General features: G+C 42.3%; 1 protein-coding gene and 1 long non-coding RNA gene across 5 annotated transcripts in view; both read left to right on the top strand.

Annotated features, from left to right (window-relative positions):
- LOC144263191 (uncharacterized) overlaps nt 1-2514 on the top strand; it is a 32364-nt gene extending 29850 nt beyond the window's left edge. The window contains exon 3 of the long non-coding RNA XR_013345763.1: nt 1352-2514. This is a non-coding gene — a long non-coding RNA (uncharacterized LOC144263191). The remainder of the gene's footprint in view (nt 1-1351) is intronic.
- Nucleotides 2515-13173: 10659 nt separating this feature from the next.
- BCL11A (BCL11 transcription factor A) overlaps nt 13174-18705 on the top strand; it is a 101622-nt gene continuing 96090 nt past the window's right edge. For 2 of the 4 annotated variants that reach the window (XM_077813970.1, XM_077813969.1), the window contains exon 1: nt 13175-13696. In XM_077813970.1, the coding sequence (XP_077670096.1) occupies nt 13642-13696 (55 nt within the window). In that variant the 5' untranslated portion in view covers nt 13175-13641. Of the gene's footprint in view, nt 13697-18705 lie in introns of all 4 variants that reach the window. The other 2 variants (XM_077813973.1, XM_077813972.1) reach the window with 2 other exon arrangements.

The raw sequence follows: 18705 nt of genomic DNA, 5'->3' as shown, positions 1-18705 counted from the left end.
TAGACTCTGTCATGCGAACACATTTCCAGGCAATTTTTAAAATGCATATGGTGTATTTAATAGACTGTCATGGGTCTTTAATTGTATCATGTTATTCCATGATATGGAATCACCACAATGTTAAGATAGATATTTGTAATAAAGTTAGTGCCCATCTACTGTAGCCAATTCCTAACACTTATAACTTAGTTACATCATTTAGATATGTTTTAAAAAATACTAGAATGCTTAGTCCACCTTCTGGACTCATGACCTGCAAAAATTCACTTTAACAAACAAAGCCATTTTTAAGGTAATAACGGGGGGGAGGAGGGAGGGAATCATCTGAAAGTCATAAGATTTTTTCTCTTCCATGTTTTAACTTCTAAATGTATGTTTGTAAATTTTTAAAAATGAATTATATACTTGATTTAAATTTCTCTTCAGTATAGGAGCAAATGACTAAAGTGAACCAGTCAAAATCTGAATTAAAAAAGATAGGGTTTTATATTTTGTTTTCATGGCAATGTGATTATAGAGCCATATGCAAATATAGTCAGATTTTATGAGTAGGTACATAACACAGAAAAAGAACGTTACATTCCTTGTACTAATCTACATCTATGAGAACCTTTAAGATGAGTACATCAGGATAGGGAGATATCAAATAGATTTGTAATTAGAAAAAGGTGATATCAAACTGTCAGAAGTTTTTGAGTACCTGGTGTATAAGGTGAAATACTACACTTTGTAAGAAAATAATATAATATATATGAACAAATAAGAGAGAGAGAGGGAGACAGTAAATCCAGATATTTGTAAGAAAATTAGTAAATTTTAAAAAAAAGGATAAATAAATCAATCCTTCCCCTGCTAAAATCTTGTTAAGGTTTTGCCCAGAGCAAATATTTATAGCTGAATTCTGAACCTCTGAAAAAGAGAGCTGATAATGGAAATGCAGGCAGACCTTTAACTATAGCAATGTCAGTGGACACTGCTGTAATATCTATATATTTACCCATGTTTGAATGCTTTAAGATTTTGCTCTCCTTTTCCTGGACAACTTGTGAGTGCAGCAGGGGGCACCACAAACATACAAATTACTTGGAATGAAGAGCTCCAGCACGCTCATGTTTCCTACTACTTGAAGGCGGAACCACTGAAACCAGTTATCTCTCAGTAATTTGCATATTTATGGTACCTCCTGTAGTTTTCTGTGATTGCTTTACAGTCAGGAAAGGTAACCGAAAAATATATATCCTCCTTTAAAAAAACGAAACAGTATTATACATGAACAGTGGCTCTGATATAAGTCTATTCCTTGTAAAGTCCATGGCATGAAATTTATTTACCAAACGTTTTTTCATTTTAGGATTCGAAGGGAGTATTTTGAAAGTTACAAGGCTGAAGACCCACGGTCCATGATGTTATGAAAATTGTTGTAGAAAAGCACTTGTCATTTGAGGGGAAAATAATTAGCCTCGCCATATTTGCTGAATGTATGCATCTAAGGAAGAAGGCAATCCTTGGAGAATGGAAAACGCATTCAACAGACACTTAAAAAGTATAGTGCTACGGTACATATATTTTTTTAGTCCCACTCATAAGCAACGGTAAAAATATGCAGTACAACTTTGAATATAAAAGCTAATTAGGTCTCAATAGAGAATAGTTTCATTTTTATTGGCTCTGAGTACTAAGGCTGACTCAGATACACCTTGTTTCTCAGACACTTTTGGCCTTCTTTGTAGAAAGAACATCCATTGCTGCATAAGTTCAAACATCTTTAGTTCTGGATGATAGATTAATTACATGGCCATTAGGTCTTTAACTCCCCACCCCTGCTTGTGCTAAGGTGCAGTTTTTATTGTCTTTTTCTAGGGGCTTTAGAGTACTGGATGGCTGATTTTACTGGGCCGTACGTGCCATTCATTTTAAGAGTGAACTCCTCCCTGATTTCAGTGAGGAGTTATGTCTAAAGACTGATGGTGAGAAATGGTATATATTCCATATTTCTCTTAGGTTTTTCTATAACACCCCTCACCATGGTATATACGTGCTGATATATAAGCCGCAATACCTACATACAATGCTGCCAGGTAAAGCTAGAGTGACAGCCTTAACTGTGAATTTACTTGTTTTAGTATGATGAAATCTAAACTTTAAAATTATATTTAGTGCAGTTTTTGTATTTAATTGACATTGCTTTCTTAAATGCTAGGATACAATTACTCACAGAACAATAGTTAGCATATAAGTAACACTGTTAACCATATTATTCTCACTGTACATCAGCTTTCTGTGTAATATTATGCAGTAAACTTTTGTATTATTTGATTCAAATACAATCTTATTCAGACTAATGGCTGAGGCATCCTTTTCACTGCAGTCAGAATTCGTCTATATAGTAAAAATTATATGTACTATCAATAAGAAATGGTGACATAACTGTCCAAACTGATCAGGGAAAGATGCTCTTATCACATTATTCACCATCAATCATATTATACTTTGCTGCCACATCGTTCTGTGCAACATTAGGCTACATATCCGTATTTTATTCTGCCTCTAGAAAGGCACATTAAAATTATTATTGCAAGCATTCTATTATTTCATATGTAACTTTGTACATAAAAAGCAGCTGACATTAGTATTGCACAGAAAAATATTATATAGTATGAATAATACCTTTGCAGCTACTTTTTCAAACTTTTTTTTTAATTCAGAAGAAAGGTCTCAACTCATAGCTATAACTAATTCTCTGGTTACGGTCTAGATTTTGGCACAATATATTTTAAACTCTGAGAAATGTGTGTGTTTCTCTTCTACCACTCTATAAACTAACTGTGGCCTTAAAGATTAACACTTTAAAAAATCATGTATAGGCTGGCCATTTGTGTTCTACATTTCAACACAATGTTATTTTAAATCACTGAAACACTAAGCTTTAAAAATCAGGTGAATAAGGCATATTAACATCGAGCTAAGGCCCCAATCCAACACATGCTTAATTTTAAGTATGTAAATACTGCTTGTGTGCATTAAGATAAGCACATGCTTAAGTGTTTTTTCTGGGTCATGGCCAAAACTCTTGTCATGCTGTACCAAGCCCGAGTAGACTTTCTCCACACTGGGTAGATCCATAAGGTTTATTGGAAGAAGCAATCCTTTCCTCCCACACTTTTGCCCTGGCCTGCCACCCAAACATAGCCGTGCAAGGACACACAGGGAGCCCCACCCCTGTCCCAGACCTGGACTCTACAGTACACAAGAGGGCATCCTCAAATCTTGTCCCCGCCCTGTGCAGCTGAAGAACTTTTTGGTTTTTGTTTGCTGAAACTTGCATTTGGAGCTTGGGATAACTGAATGATTTTTGTCACCCTACAAAAGAGTTTGAAAAAAGCTGTTTAAGATCCAGCTCCTTAGTGCAGAAGAGGATACAGGTGACTTTATATTTTAAAACAAAATAGTGGAAAATCAGTTCCTCCTCTTCTTACTCCTGACTACTACAGGGTTCTCTGTTTCCCCACAGGAGCTAGTTATGTCTCAACCGCCCACATGCCTGAGCATGTGTTGTCATATGCAGGGCTACTCCTTGTGGCTAGGAATAGCCAATTCATACAGAATTTCTGGTGAGCAGATAATTAATCCGGTGATCAGTAATTGCACCACATATTTTACTGGGTAGCTCAGGTCTTGCTCAGTGTTGACTCAGCTCTCCTACCTTTTAACCTCTGAAACAGGGCAGGAGGGGGATGTTGTAGTTGGAGAGTGGGGATGTCAGGACCAGTGTCAACAGTTCCACATGCTGTTCCATTGTGCTAGCCTTCTCTGACCTTGGGATTTACTATTACGCTGTAGCAGGAGTAAGTGCATATGTGGAGCAGTAGGTGTAACAACAATTGTTGTCAGTGGTTACTCACCCCTTCCATGTGGCTGAGGTCTCACCTTTGTCACACCGACCCAGATCATGTGATTGGAACCAGTAAATAAAGTCGAGTTTTTACCAGAATGCCTATGTGTGAAATGTAGGAGTCAAATGTTAGGTACTGTTGGATTTCTACTACTGCTACTGTCTGTTCTTAAAGTTACAAGGTGTGCCAGGCTTAAGGATTATCAATGTCATCAGATTGGTGGCCCACTGCACATTTAAAGAAAAGTTGACCTACTGTTCGTTCCCACTTTGGGTGCAATTTGTGTACCTGTTATGGCTCTGGTTTTGCTGTTATATTGGGCAAGATTTCTTTATAGTAGTTGGTAATAATTGTGCTAGCTATACTATGTGTTAGGAAAATCCTCCCATTTAACAGCTAAAGTCAGAAACCTAATGGAGAAAAATACTTGCATACATTATCCATTCTCCGTGTTAGGTATGTGCTTAGGTACGCGGCTGAATTGGGGCCTGACTGCACAATGACTTCAGGACCAAGCTCTTAGTAGTTTTATCATCAGTTTTGCAAGGCAAAAAGATAGGGCTGTATACTATTCTTGATCAGCAGTGGAGTTGATGTCAAGTGGAGTTACATGAGCAGGTCAAGAACAATGTACAAGAGGGCCATGATCCTGATCATACGTCTTGGCAGATAAGCAAAGGAGGAACTGACTTTATAATATTTAGTTTTAGAATTATGTATACATTTTAAATGCTACAAATGTAGAACCCAGAGCTACAGTCTGACTCTTGACCTGGGGCAAAACTCCAACTGAAATCTATGTTCCTCAGTCAGGACTGCAGGGTTAGGCTCATATTTTGTAATTGTTTGGGGAATCTCCAACGGAGGATCCGTGAATTGAAGGGTTGCATGGTCTGGCCCTGGAACAGGATGTTGTTGTTAAATTTTTGCAGCTCATCTTTCAAAAAAATCTTATCTTGGTCTGGCAGTCCTTGTCCATATGTAGTTTCATTGTCAGCTGGCTTTATCACAGGGGTTTTAAAAAAAAATCTCCACCAAAACTAGCCATCTGTATGTAGAATTTAAGCATGATGTGATTTGAAATTACCGAGATAAAAATCACCCTAGGAGACAGAGGTTTATAAATGAAAAATAAAAATATTACTGTGAGTAATTCACAGTAAAACTCCTTATAACAAAAAGCAGTACAAGTTATGTATATACTCAGTGTTCAAAGTCAAATACCTCAACCATTGCAAAAATGTTTCAAAATGCCCAAAAGGTATTGGGCTCTGCACATGATGATTGTCCTAATGCCAAGGTATATCTGGGACTTACTTCCATATGTTCAGGAAATACAAGAAGATCAAAAGATTCTAGGAAATTGTTAACATAGATAAACAAAGTGACCAGTGCTGTCTGGGATATATCCCTGGTCCTCACTATCCTTGTCATATGTATAAATGATCAAGTTGACCTACTCACAGTAGGTATTGTGCCAGAAATATATTTCAGATTGTTGGCTCAGTGAGCACCTGCCCTCTTTGGCACTATGTTATAAATTGGTCTGAGAGATGCTATCTTTGGAATATAGCACAATGTAATTGATGTACAAAGTGGATAAGTTTTATGAGATTTCATTTCCTCTTATGCAAGCCACTTACATTCTTTATCCAGCATGCTTAGAAGTCTCTCCTTTATGATAGATATAACTAAGATTTCTCTTTCACATTCGTTCCCTCCTTCTGTTTGTACATCTGAATGTATAAATTCATGTATCCATTCACAATAACCCCTTTGATGGTGTCACAGTTCTAACTTATACCTATACTCTGAAGCCAGTAGAAATTTTCATCATAACAAAAAGTTGCATTCCAAACAAAGTCCTAACTGCCTATGAAGTTTCTGTTAGAAAACAAATCATAGGCTCGATGTGGGTAAAAGAAAAAAAAGTGTCTGAAACCATTACAAATCATGCTGTGATGCTCTGTAAACCAAAAAACTGGTTAGCCAAATTATTTGTAAAACAATTTCACATATGGTCTGACAGTTTGTATCCCAAGTTTCAGCTCACTACAATTTAAATTGCCAAGATATAACCTCTTAAAGTTGGGGGTTATAACAGAAACACTGACAGACCTTAACTATTGTGCTTCTATAGTTATGAAAACTCAGCTATTTCATTATGACAGTAGCTGGCAGTGGTGCTATGATTAAGAGTCTGTCAGCATTTATATTATAAACCCAAATTTTAAGAGGTTTTAAACTCCCATTTGTTTGAAATAATGTTGGGTTGAAAGCTGGTATACAAAATGTTAGAGCGGATATGATTTTAAAATGTTTAAAAACATTTTTTGTACAAAAGATTTACAAATATCTTCAGGGGCTGGAGGAGCATAGAATAAAATCATGCTGTAGATAAAACCAAATGTTTGATAAAAAAGAAATTTTAATAGCATTTCTTCTGTCTTTACCATCATTGGTGACTTCCCTGCACATGTGTGTGCATATACCCACACCCACATTTTTTTTAAAGTTTGGAAGCAAAGTTATATAATGTTGAAAGGCTGATTTATGTTTAACTTTATTAGTGCTATTTAACATTAATTTTCAATAGTACCCAGAGGATCAGGATCAGGGCTCCATTGTGCTGGATGCTGTACAAATAGGAACACAGGCTGAAATCCTGACCCCATTGACTTCACTGGAGCCAGGATTTCACCCAGGAGCCCAGATGCTTGAGGAACTTACAAGGAAAATCTTATAGCCTAACAATTAGTACATAAGCTTGTGATCCTGCAAATGCTTACTACTGCATGCTTTGCCTGGTAGTAAGCTTTTGCAGGTTCCAGAATTAACTTTGTAATTTTATTGTAAAAAAATATATCAGTGTTCCTTACTGTGGAAGGAGAATATTCATAATATTTCTAGAATTTATAATTCCATTGACTTCACTGAGAGTTAGTTTTGTACTGTAGGTGTTCCACTTACATTGTATCTGGCCTGATTCACCCGCAGATCAACAAGGCCCAGGGAAATATTTTTTACCTTATCCTGCTATATAATGACTATGTCTATTTACGCAAAACTCCTGCTGAATGCAAGGGGAGCTTGGTGCCAGTTTGTAATAGCTCCCTTGACATTGTGCTTGATCCTAATGATGTAATAGGATGTCAGCAGAAGTGTCTCATACCATGTATAGATTGTAATAATTCAGGTGAAGCCTAAAAACAATAGCATTTGCATAGGACTCTTGGGGCCTGCTGCTGCTGCACTCACTGTGCACCCCAGTCTTCCATTCAGTGAATGGGTGCAAAGAAAGCAGGATTAAGACCATGGTTTATTAACTGTACAGTATTCCTTCACATCTTTAGGCCCTGATCCTACAACATGTAGCATCTGGGCAGAGTGTGGTGCACATGAGAGCCTTGTGCAAGAAGTTGGGAAATCAAGACCATAGACTAAGCTCTTAGAAGAAGGGGTGTGTATGTGTGTGTGTTTTAATAGTAAAAATAAGTACTATTTATTTAATAAGTATTTATTTTGTAGAATAAGCATTATTATTAATTATAGGACCTAGAGACCCCAACTGAGACTGGACAGCAAGTCAACAGCAGACCCAGCAACAAAAGTCAGAATTCCTGACTTCCAGTGATAGTGCCCTGTCCACTACTTTACTGAAGAAGCTCCCTTTCTTAATTAGCCATGGATGCTTATTACAAAATTATAACATAAATAAAACAATAAGGAGAAGGGGTGTTACTGCGTGTTTTTTGGGTTTTGCCCCTCTCTAATTTCTCAGCATTTCTAATGCAACTATCACCTATTTTTAACAGTTGTAAAGTACCATGTTCACTTGCTTGCTTTGTTAATTGGCTCACTATTGACTTAACAATAGGTGCGAAAAAGGCTAAGATGCTTTAAAAGTACCCAGATACTATGAAAAAAGAACAGGAGTACTTGTGGCACCTTAGAGACCAACAAATTTGTGACAGGCACTTTCGAAATGCTGATTAGATAAAGTACTGTACAAAATAATAACATTGCATAGGGTGCAAAGGAGCTATAGATAGGGTACAATGTCTTTGCTCCCATCTCCTTTCTAATGTATATCACAAAACAAACAAAACTACATTATAACCCCCCTACCATTAATTAAAATAGGGCATGGTTTTGTTTAAGGGGAGTTTTTCCATTGACTTCACTGAAAGTCCTAAAATGAGTCCCTAGATAGACAAAGATGAGTAAATGTACCTATGGCTCAGTTCTGCATGGTGGCCTGATCCTGCAAAGCATTTAAGCACATGCTTATCTTCTTTAAGCACATGGACAGTCCCAATGAAGTCAACTCAACCACTGTGGGACTGATAGCTCAGTGGTTTGAGCATTGGCCTGCTAAACCCAGGGTTGTGAGTTCAATCCTGGAGGGGGCCATTTAGGGATCTGGGGCAAAAATTGGGGATTGGTCCTGCTTTGAGCAGGGGGTTGGACTAGATGACCTCCTGAGGTCCCTTCCAACCCTGATATTCTGCGTTTCTATTACCTGCTTAAAGTTAAGTAGTATAGTGGTAGCCCTGTGGGTCCCAGGATATTAGAGAAACAAGGAGGGTGAGGCAATATCTGTTAGTGGACCAGCTTCTCTTGCTCAGCAACAGAAGTTGGTCCAATATAAGACATTATCTCGCCCACCTTATCTCTCTAAAGTTAAGCATGCATTAAAATGGTTTGAAGGACTGCAGCCAGAGTGCTCAGCACCTTGCAGGAACCAGGCCCATCTGAGTAAAACTGCCTTTCGTGTCCTCGCCCAGGCTTCTGTGCTTAGGGGGTATGTGGGTGACCTTACTAACATTTGCTGCAAAAACATGGGCACAGTCAGCGGGGTGAATTAAGGGTAGGATTTCAATTTTTCAGTTCAGTTCAATTAAACTTCATTGGCGTGACAAACTACACAACATTACCAAAGACACTCCCCCCCCCCCCCGCCCACCTTGGAGAGATCCTCAGGTCTTTATCAGAGGCAAACCCACCTAAAATAGGGTTAGAGACTATATTTGGGGTTAGATCCCCTGTGTCCATTTGGCATTTAAACTCTGAGTGTGAACAGATTTGCTTTGGTAGGGTTTAAGTGTGAGTCCCTTAAGTTATTGTGACATGTTGGATTTTGTGGTGGGGGCCAGGGGGGTGTTGTTTTTTTTAAATTTTTTAGTAGTGTCTCAGGACCAGGTGCAGATCACAGAATAAGTAGGTCACATGTAGATGGTGGCATGCACCTCTGAAAGGAGATTACAGATACCAGAAAAGTCTGGTCTCCAGATTCAATAGGCAGGAACAGATTATATGTGTTTATTTATGTATTTTAAGTCAATAAAGGTGTTGGCTCTAAAGGCAGACAGTGCCTAGTGTATTTTAATCTTGTCATTTCCATCGAGATGGACCTTTAACCCGTTCCAACCTGAATCCCAACCAGACAATTCCCCAGCACTAGTACTGTGGCTGTATTAAGATCCCTTGCAGGAGCTGTTTGTTGACCACATTCACGTTCAGAGCCCTGAAGCTAAAAGCACTTTACACCATAAAATAAAAGCACTGTCTTTTTTTCTAAAAGGTTACGTCTGGAGGCCACGCTGCTCATACTTCATACAGAAAACTACTGAAAGGGCTATGAAATCCTGTATGATTTACACTCTCTCTCAGTGCATTAGGATATAGATCTACTCGACTCTAAAAATACTGTGGAGTTTCTAACCGACCTGAATATATGTGCATTATTTCAGAAAGTCTGTTAGAAAACTTGTCAACACATTATAAAGCATAAACCAGGACTTGGCCATTAAATACAGCCATCAGAGACAGAATATATATTGCAGGAAGTGCTGAGAAAAGTCCTTGCGCTCAAAAAAGGTCTATTAGCTAAGAGTTTACACACATTACACCAAACGGTTTAGGGAGAGCCCATGGACCATAATTACAAGGCATAAAAGGAATCAGTAAAGGCTTTACAACCCCAAACGCAGTTAACTGGACTGCCAGAAAAATATTTTTAACATTGTCATAATTTATTACCCATCAAGCGTCACATCAAGGATTGTAATAGTTATGTTGTCCCCACGTGTTCTAGTTAAACTAACCCTTTCACTCCTCCTACCTCCCAAAATCCGCCTGCATCGTTAATTTGTGGTGATATAATATTTAAAAAATGTCTCCTGACTCCTTTTCTTTCTTGAGTTTAGTTACCTTGCTGAAATCACATGGCTATGCAAAGTGATGGGGAGAAAAGAGAGAGAAACGCAATTGTGATCAAACGCCAATATTAATTACAATCCAGACGAGATGAAATATTGTTTTAGGGGGAAAGACTTTCCATTGAAATCGAGGATTTTATGATGCTGAAATCAAGTATATGCTAATGGTGGAAACCGTCTAGCTGCCACTCACAAAAGCATCTTTAAAATTGGCTTTTTAATGTATGTTTTAAGATGTGGTTTAGGAAGTCACCTCTGGAATCTAACGCATAGTGCAATAATAAAACAGATCTAGTTGTAACTAAGTGCTTAATTTCCTATGGTTCTAAAAAGAAAATCAATAAAATGTTGCCGGTTATTTATTGGAAATAACCACAGATAGGTATTCTGATGGGTAGGTTGGCTTTAGAGAGCGCACAACTGCGTAATGAATTGTAATTCAGAAGACTGTTAAGTATGAACCACAGAACCTTTCAGGGATAATAAAGTCATTACTTTTTACACTGCAGCCACCTTGAAAAGCTTTATACACGCTATTATATATAAATCAAATCACATATGTATCTACAAGTACACACATGCCTATTTATATACGTTCTGTAAAGGAACGTATGTTTAGATACAGAAGGACCACCTCTGAATTGCAGTGTGATACCAAAAGAATGAGGCAGGTTGCTATTGTCACCTGAAATTATTTTTATTTTAAAAAACCCTCATACAGAATACTATTTACTTTCTGCCTGTCCGCTCCCCCATATCTCCCCCCGCCCCAAAGCAGAGAAATTAGATTCATTTATAGCTCGAAGGAGTCTATTTAAATAGGAGCAAGACAAAAATAGATAGTGGCGTAAGACAGATGCTGACCTACTCCGAAGAGCCCATGGCATAGAGGAAATCGTGTCAGGTAGGTGGTTACAGAGCCTTACTGCAAATGAATCCTGCGTCTTCACAGGCTTTGGGGATTCATTTTTTATTTACATGGGGGGTGGGGGGGGAGAAACACCCTCATAGTGGTGAGCATCAACCCCTCCTTTTCCCTTTCAGAATCACTCACTCCACTGCGCGTTATAGGAACGCACTCGTTTTAATAGGGTTAAAACTTTACCCGCGGAAGCTAGAGTGTGAAAGCAGGATTAGCAGTTGCATCTCTCTCGCTGTAGGTAGCTATAAAATGAAGCTGGACCATAAAACTGTGGTAAAGTGTGTGTGTGTGTATAAAAACCAAACAAAAGCAAGTTAAAGTGCACAGCCGACACCTCTTGGCTGAAGAGGACGATGATAAGGAAAGTGCAATAATAAAACAGATCTTGAGGAGGAGGCTATTGCGCTTCATGACAGGGGAGAGATCACCTCTAAGTAGTTCGATGGATTCACCTGCAGCTCTTGATCAGTCCCTTTGAAGCCGCCTGGCACACACACCCTACCTGCCTCACTTCCCCTCACTCCTCGCCTAGACAGCCCGGGAAAGCAGCCGCGATGCTGGAGGAAGTTGAGGCTTTAAGGGATGTTTGCGAATAAACTTCAGATTGTAGGGGGTGCTATTGCCGTACCGTTGACGTGAAACTGAAAGTATCCCACACCCGAATGAAACAGACCTGTGACAACAGCAGCGTGTGTGTGTGTTTCTCCATTAAAGAGACAGGGTCTTGTTTCCAACAGGTCTCCTCTAATTTCTCCACAGACTCTCCCCAAAGGGCGCTTATAACCCAGCGCGTGCACTGCTCACACATTCACGCACACACAAAAGGAGCCGTCCGATCGGAAGCGGCTGAGAATTCAGGGACAGCCCCGACCACTTGCATTCCCTGCTGCTTCTGTGAACAAACTGAAGGATTTCCACCCCCCCCCTCCCGGCTCTCCCTGGGTAACGTCATTATTACAGTTTTGCGTGTTAAAATATTTCTTACAGTCACAGCAAGCTTCTTCTTTCCCCTTCCTGTGCTAGATCCACTTCTTCCCTCCTTTGCACCTCTTTTCTCTCTGTCCCTCTCTCGGCGTTCCCCGCCGGGGAGCCGGCCGGGGCGTGCGCTCCGGGCGCGGGCTCGCCACCTCGCTGCCCTGCCGCGGCACACGCTTTGTAACCCTTCTGCGGAGCAATTGCCACAAACGCTCTCTTCCTCCTCTCCCGCTTACCCCTTCTCGCAACCCGATCCCGCCCCGGGGGAATGTGTGTGTGTCCCCGGTAAGTGACAACCCACGCTGCGGCCGCTGCCTCCTCGGCCCCAACTCCCGCCGCTTCGCCTTGCCCCCTCTGCCCATTTGCTCGGCTCGGCTCGCCCCGCTTCTCGCCAGTAACGTAGCTGCGGTTTGCGCTTCCTGCGCTCCCGTTTCGTTAGTTTTATTAGACACGGTCACTGCTGGTTACATCTCAGAGCCCGGCGTGGCTTTGCAGGCTGCCTCGGCTGTTTTTATTTTATTTGTTTTTTTGGACTGCTGGGTGCCGGGCGGGAGGGGGGGGGGTATAAAGTTCCACCGCCTTCCCTTTTCCTTCTCATCCTCTGCCTCTTTTCTACTTGACTCTGAAACTCGTCTCTTTTCTCCCATCTCCGGCCCGAAAGGAAGGAGGCTGGCCCTGGCCGCCTCTCCCCCGGCTGCTCCAAGCGCAAACTTTCCTCCGTCCGTCCCCTTGCCCGCTCTCTCCCTTTGTGCTGCCTGCCAGGGCCTGTCACTGCTTCTCGGGGCTTTGCTCGTGCGGCGGTGGAAAGTTTTGAATCCCCTGGCTTTGCCTGCTGGGTGGGCTCCCAGACTACCTGCCGTGCCTCCCCCTCCTGGGAGCATCCCATCGCATTTCACCTGGGCAAGCCTCTCTCTTCGTTTTTCAGCGCGGGGTGTGCGTGCGTCTGTGTGTGCCGCTGGTTTTATTTATTTATTATTTCCCTCTCCCCTCCTGGCCACTCCTGTGTTTGCCTTCTGCACTTACTCCTCTGCGGCCACTTCTGCACCGCGTGCCCAGCTCCTTTCCCCTCCACCCCAACCCCCCTGCTCCGCGAAGCAGCGTGCGCCTGGTGTCTAGTGCACCCCCCTCCCGCTTCCCCCTCCCCTCTCCCCCCTGCGATCACTGTCCATTGGCTTGTCCTGGTCTCTTTTTCATGTCCAGCCCCTGATGAGTGTCCATTGGTGTTGCCTTCCTCTTCCCTCCTCCCCCTCTCTCCAGCTTGCCCTGCCCATGTTTTGTATGTCTCTGTCCATCCAGGCTCCTGACGTTCAAGTTCGCAGGGACGTCACGTCCGCACTTGAACTTGCAGCTCAGGGGGGCTTTTGCCATTTTTTTCATCTCTCTCTCTCCTTCTCTCTCTCTCTCCCTCTCTCTCTCTTTTTTTCTTGCACAAAAAAAAAAAAAAAAAAAAAAGCCATGACTGCTATCCCACAATTCATCTTCCCTGCGCCATCTTTGTATTATTTCTAATTTATTTTGGATGTCAAAAGACATTGATGAAGATATTTTCTCTGGAGTCTCCTTCCTTTCTCACCCGGCTCTCCCGATGTGAACCGAGCGGCTCACAAGCCACCGCAGCCACCAACCCACCATGTCTCGCCGCAAGCAAGGCAAACCCCAGCACTTAAGCAAGCGGGAATTTTCGCGTAAGTAACCCAGCGAGCAACGTGCATTTATTTCTGTGCCTCCTTCGGGCGGGTTATTTTATTTCAGAGCAGCGGAAAAAGCGGGCGAGAGGGGTGGAAATGCACTAAATGTTGGCTCGGATTTCCCCCCCGTCTCCGTCTCTCTCTAATTAAATCACCTCGATCACTTTTCTTTTCTTTGCTCCTGGAGCATGCCCCCTTCTTACTCACTCTCTCTTCCTTCTTTTTCTTTTTCATCCCCCCTCTCGCTTTGATCTGCGTTTTTCGAATTGTGCCAGTGTGACTTGGGAAAAGAGCAGAATTTGTCCGTGCGGGGTGTGTGTGTGTGTGGGGGGGGAGTGTAAAGAAATCCCTGCAGGAAAGACAGACTGGACATTGGACGCACAGACAGACAGACAGACAGACAAGAGATTAGGGTCCAGTGGAGTGAAGAGAAAAGTCTAGGGGCGCGTGGTTTTAGCCAGATCCCCCTCTCTCCCGAGCGAAACCTTGTTGCGTACCGGGGGGGGGGGGCAATGTCCCCCCTTTTGTTTCCGCTCCCAGGCGAGGGGTGTTTGTCCCGCTCTCTTCTGCGCCTCTTTTCCCTCCGCGGCGAAAGGGCAAAAAAGGCAGCAGCGGCTGCTTGTGCTGCCCGGAGCCATCGTTGGCTTTCCCCGGGGCTCCGCCACAATCGGACCTTCCCCCTCGCCAACCGACTCATGCCAGCCTTCCCCCCACTCCTCCCCTCCTCCCCCACTGCCCCCAACTCCTGCCTGCGAACTTGGGCTGCTTGGCTCGGCTGCACGGGGCAGAGCGAGCGAGCGAGAGGAATTCCCTCCTCTCTCGCTTACTATTTTTTGGAAGATTTTCAAAAAAAGTGGAAGTGGATTTTGATTGGGAAAAATCTCGTGTCTGAATGTTTACAAGCACCGCGTGTGCGGGGAGCCTCCTGCCAACAAGCAGAGACAAGAGCAAACCCAAGCAAAGCACACACACACACACACACAACAAAACCCCAAACCAACCAACTATCGTCACTGTCACGATCAAATTAAAAAAATACGCTCCCGGGGACATTTTAAAAATACACTATTCGTCACAAAAATTCTCCCCTTCTTCCACTCCCCCCCAACAAAACATAAAAGCTGAATGCAAAGTAAGCAAGGTCGCTGCTTACACAACAAAAGGGAACTCGGATCTGGAGCGGGTGGGAGGGAAGACGAGAGGAAATATTTTATTTTTTGGGCGGTGGGAAAGCAAAAAGATGCACGCTTGTATTTTATTTCCCCCCAGTATTCCAGGTGTTTTTCTCCCCTCTCAGGGACCGTCCGTTTCAGTGCAATTTCTCTGTCTGCAAACAACACCCCCCCGCCCCCGCTCCCCTCTCGCGCTCTGTAAAAGTTTACAATGCAATTTCCCCACTCAGATGCATAGATATTTGGAGCAAGATTTGCACATAGTCCGTTGGAGAATGCTAACGATTTGGATAAAACAGTTCCCGTAAAGGCAGGGGAAGCCAAAACATTTGCTTGCGTAAAGTTTTCTTTTAGACACCTTAAGGTTCTCTTCCCTCCACCCCTCATTGTTTCAGTCATTTGCTACAGTTCTAAGAGCTTTTTGAAATGCAAAACGTTGTGTTATGTTATGTATTGCAACATAACTGTCACATTTCTGGAGGTGCTATCTCTTCCAGAACATGTCGCAGGAACCCACCCCCTTCCACCCGATTCCTCCGCGAGCTGCCGAAACTGGTGCCGACACTAGTAACCTATGTTACTTTTAAAAATGCATATACCGGAGTGCATTCATCCTTAGGGTTTGTGTGTGCGCGTGTGTTAGACTCACTTGTCACAGAATAATTGAAAGATTAGATTTCCATCCCCAAATCCTTCCCCAGTCGTGCAGGGTTTCCCCCTGACTTGGCAATTCCATATGTAATATACAGATACATATTTAAGTTATTAATTTTTTTTTTGCTGGCAGTGTAATTGCCATTCGGTACATTTCTCCCTGTGAGATTTGGGGGGCTTGGGGGGGGGGGGCGAGATGTGTTGGAGTTGGATTTAAAAAAAATTGGTTAACGATAGGTTTGCATGTGAGATTCAGTCGCTAGGAGGCAGAACAAGATCAAAAAAGCCCAACGAACTTGAACCTGATCAGTTTCACCACGTCTTTAATTCTCAGCATTCTCGTTTAGGAAGGAGGGAGGGCGGGTTTTCTTTCTTTCTCTCTTCCCCCCCTTTCCCCCCTTTCTTTCTCCCCCCTCCCCCTTTCTTTGTTCTTAATTTTGCCTTGCTTTATGGCTGGTGAGGAAACAGGAACGCAGCCCGTAGACCCCACACTGGAGAAAAGACCCAGTTTCTCCCTGTAATGTTTGTTTTAACGCCGTTCCCGTCCGCTCAGAGCAGCAAACGATTTCCGAGGATCGCGAGGACTAGCAAGTTGGCCCTTCATTTCCCCTCACTACCCCGAGGGCCGATCAAGCCGTGGGGGTCACAGACGGGCTCGGGAGCCTTTCCAGGCGGCGCTGGGCTGGCTGGGATCCCTTCTGTCTAGTCGTAGCTTTGCACGATGCTGTAGCGCGTGGAAAGCAAACGACATCCCCCCCTCCAGAAAAAAAAAAGCTTGAAATACTCTTTCGAAGGGGGAGCTGAGTGGCACCTTCTCATCTGTGACTTTGTGTTTGTTTGGCTTACTTGGACACATCTGCTTTTGTTTGTCCCCCCCCCCCCCCCCCAGCGGGTCGGGTCTCGCTACAGGCCCATCCGAGGCAAAGGCAATCCTCATGGGCGCTGGGGGGGGGGCGGGGGGGGCGGCACTGGGGTGGAGAAGCGGGAGCCGAGCTGAGCTCGGCCCCAGCCGAAAGGGGAGACGGCACCTTGCTGGCTCGCACGTGTTTGCACTAAGCTTCCGATCCACGCTGCTCCCATTGTGCCTGCTCAGTCCTCTCCAAGTTCGCTCTCCCCTCTTTTTCTTTCCTTCCTTCCCTCATGCGCTCCCGCTTTCTGTCTGCTTTAAAACACCGGCCACTTGCCCACATTATTAGCCATCATTTGTTCCCTTAGACTGTAAGACAATCCCAAGACACACTTGAAGGCAAACTTGGACTAGCCCGTCACTCTCTCTTTCTCCCCTGCTTTTCTTTTTTGTCTTCTAAGCTGGACACAGCCCTGTCTGCTGCTGGGGCATTTAGACCTCTCTGTCTTGCTGAATCTATACAGATACATTTCTCCCCCCGTCAACCCCCCACTCTTGGTAATGCAGAACTGGTGCTTTTTCTTCCATTGCGTCCCTCACACTTCTTTTGAGACAAAAATCCATTGAACTTGATACAGAAGATGGTGTTATTTTGGTGGATGTTGGTGGGGAATGGGGGAAGGGCGAGAGAGAGGCTAGAAATACATGCATCTGGAGAAGTGGGGTTTTTACCCAGGAAAGCTTATGCCCAAATAAATCTGTTAGTCTTGAAGGTGCCAGCAGACTCCTTGTTGTTCTTGTAGAAATACATGTTAATGGAAGGGCATTTTGCATTAAAAACATACAAGGAATGATTAGATACCCAGGAAGGAGCTTGTGATTGCCCCAGAATTCAAAGAAGTGCACTGCAAATCAGTGGCCAGGCCAGGTGAATTGTATTTTCAAATTTTCTTTGTGCACCTGGTTTTTTTTTTTTTAAACAGCAGAAATAATAAAACCACATTTTGCTTTCTCTCAGAGGATCGGGAGCCAAACGTTTTGTAACGAACACGTTGCCAGAGGTATTTCATACATTAGTATATAATTCTTGTTAATTAGCAATAATTTACCTTAAGAGCATAGAAAATGTTGAGGTTACAGGTTTTATATCTGTACATTTGATCATCTTGTTATTTTCGAGAACTTTGCCTCCTATAAAATTAATTAGGTGAAATGTGGAGGTGTAATCAGCAGCCTCTGAATTCCCACTTCATTTCCTGGTTTTGATTGTAAATCAGCCCAGTCAGTACAGTCTTTAGCAAAGTCTGTTTTTGTTTCGCATTACTTTTAACTGTCTGGTATCTGAGCACAATATTCTCTTTCATTGCTGAGTAATATTGACAATTTCAGAAACAAATCAGGCCAACGAATAAATATTACAATTGAGTAATTATTGTGCTAGGTTCCAGTCAAAACAGTTATAAGGAGAATATCAATTTTAAAAAATATTTTGCTACTTTGAGTTAGTAAACTAAAAGTTACAATTACTGCTTAACACAAAAAAACCTTTTTTGTAGAAAGAATCTGATGGAATGACTTCCATATTCAGTTACTCACTTTGTGCAAATGCAAACAGTTGTTACTTGAGAAAATGACATAGACAGACATTTCAGAAACATTCCTGTTTCTTTTTCTATGCCAGAAAAGTGTAAATGCATGTTGTGTATTATCTTTTGGTCAGTAAGGTTAGAAGAAAACCCAAATGATTAAGATATTGTTTTTATTAATATGAATATAACCTTCATATTCCTGTAGTTGACCTTATGTTAAATTAGGAGTAGCACTAGAGGCAAGAAATTATGGAATGTATCAGTGTGTCCTAGTTGGAGCTAAGGTACGGTAAGGTGCTCTTTCAATATTATTTTACACAGCACAACTGGGAGCTACTCCAGATCTTCCTCCTCAATATTCAGCCTAGGTAGGGTTGAAATAAATTTAACCTGAGTTCACTGGATTTTTGCACTTTATCAAAATCTGTTCCAATATTCTGCAGTCAAATTAAAATCTATTTTTTGATTCTCTGTGGCTTTAAGTTCATTAAATGTGAAATTGGAGGCTCACTAAAGAAGGTCAGACTGATTAACTGTTTAAGAGTTGTATTGGGTCTCACTTTCATTTACTGGCAACATTTTGAGGCATTCTATGTTTTGTAGTGTCAGCTCATTTTGGTGGTTGTTGTTGTTGTTAGTATATGTATTATGTTGCATAGGGAGAGAAATACCAACAGGTTTTTTTTCCTTGCAAGGTTATAATGATGAATGCTGCATACATATTGCTAAGATATTTCAGTACAA

The sequence above is a fragment of the Eretmochelys imbricata genome, chromosome 3 (assembly GCF_965152235.1).
Source record: "Eretmochelys imbricata isolate rEreImb1 chromosome 3, rEreImb1.hap1, whole genome shotgun sequence".
Lineage (NCBI taxonomy): Eukaryota > Metazoa > Chordata > Testudines > Cheloniidae > Eretmochelys > Eretmochelys imbricata.
The sequence above is the reverse complement of the archived record's forward strand: the minus strand, read 5'-3'. Positions and strand labels throughout refer to the sequence as shown.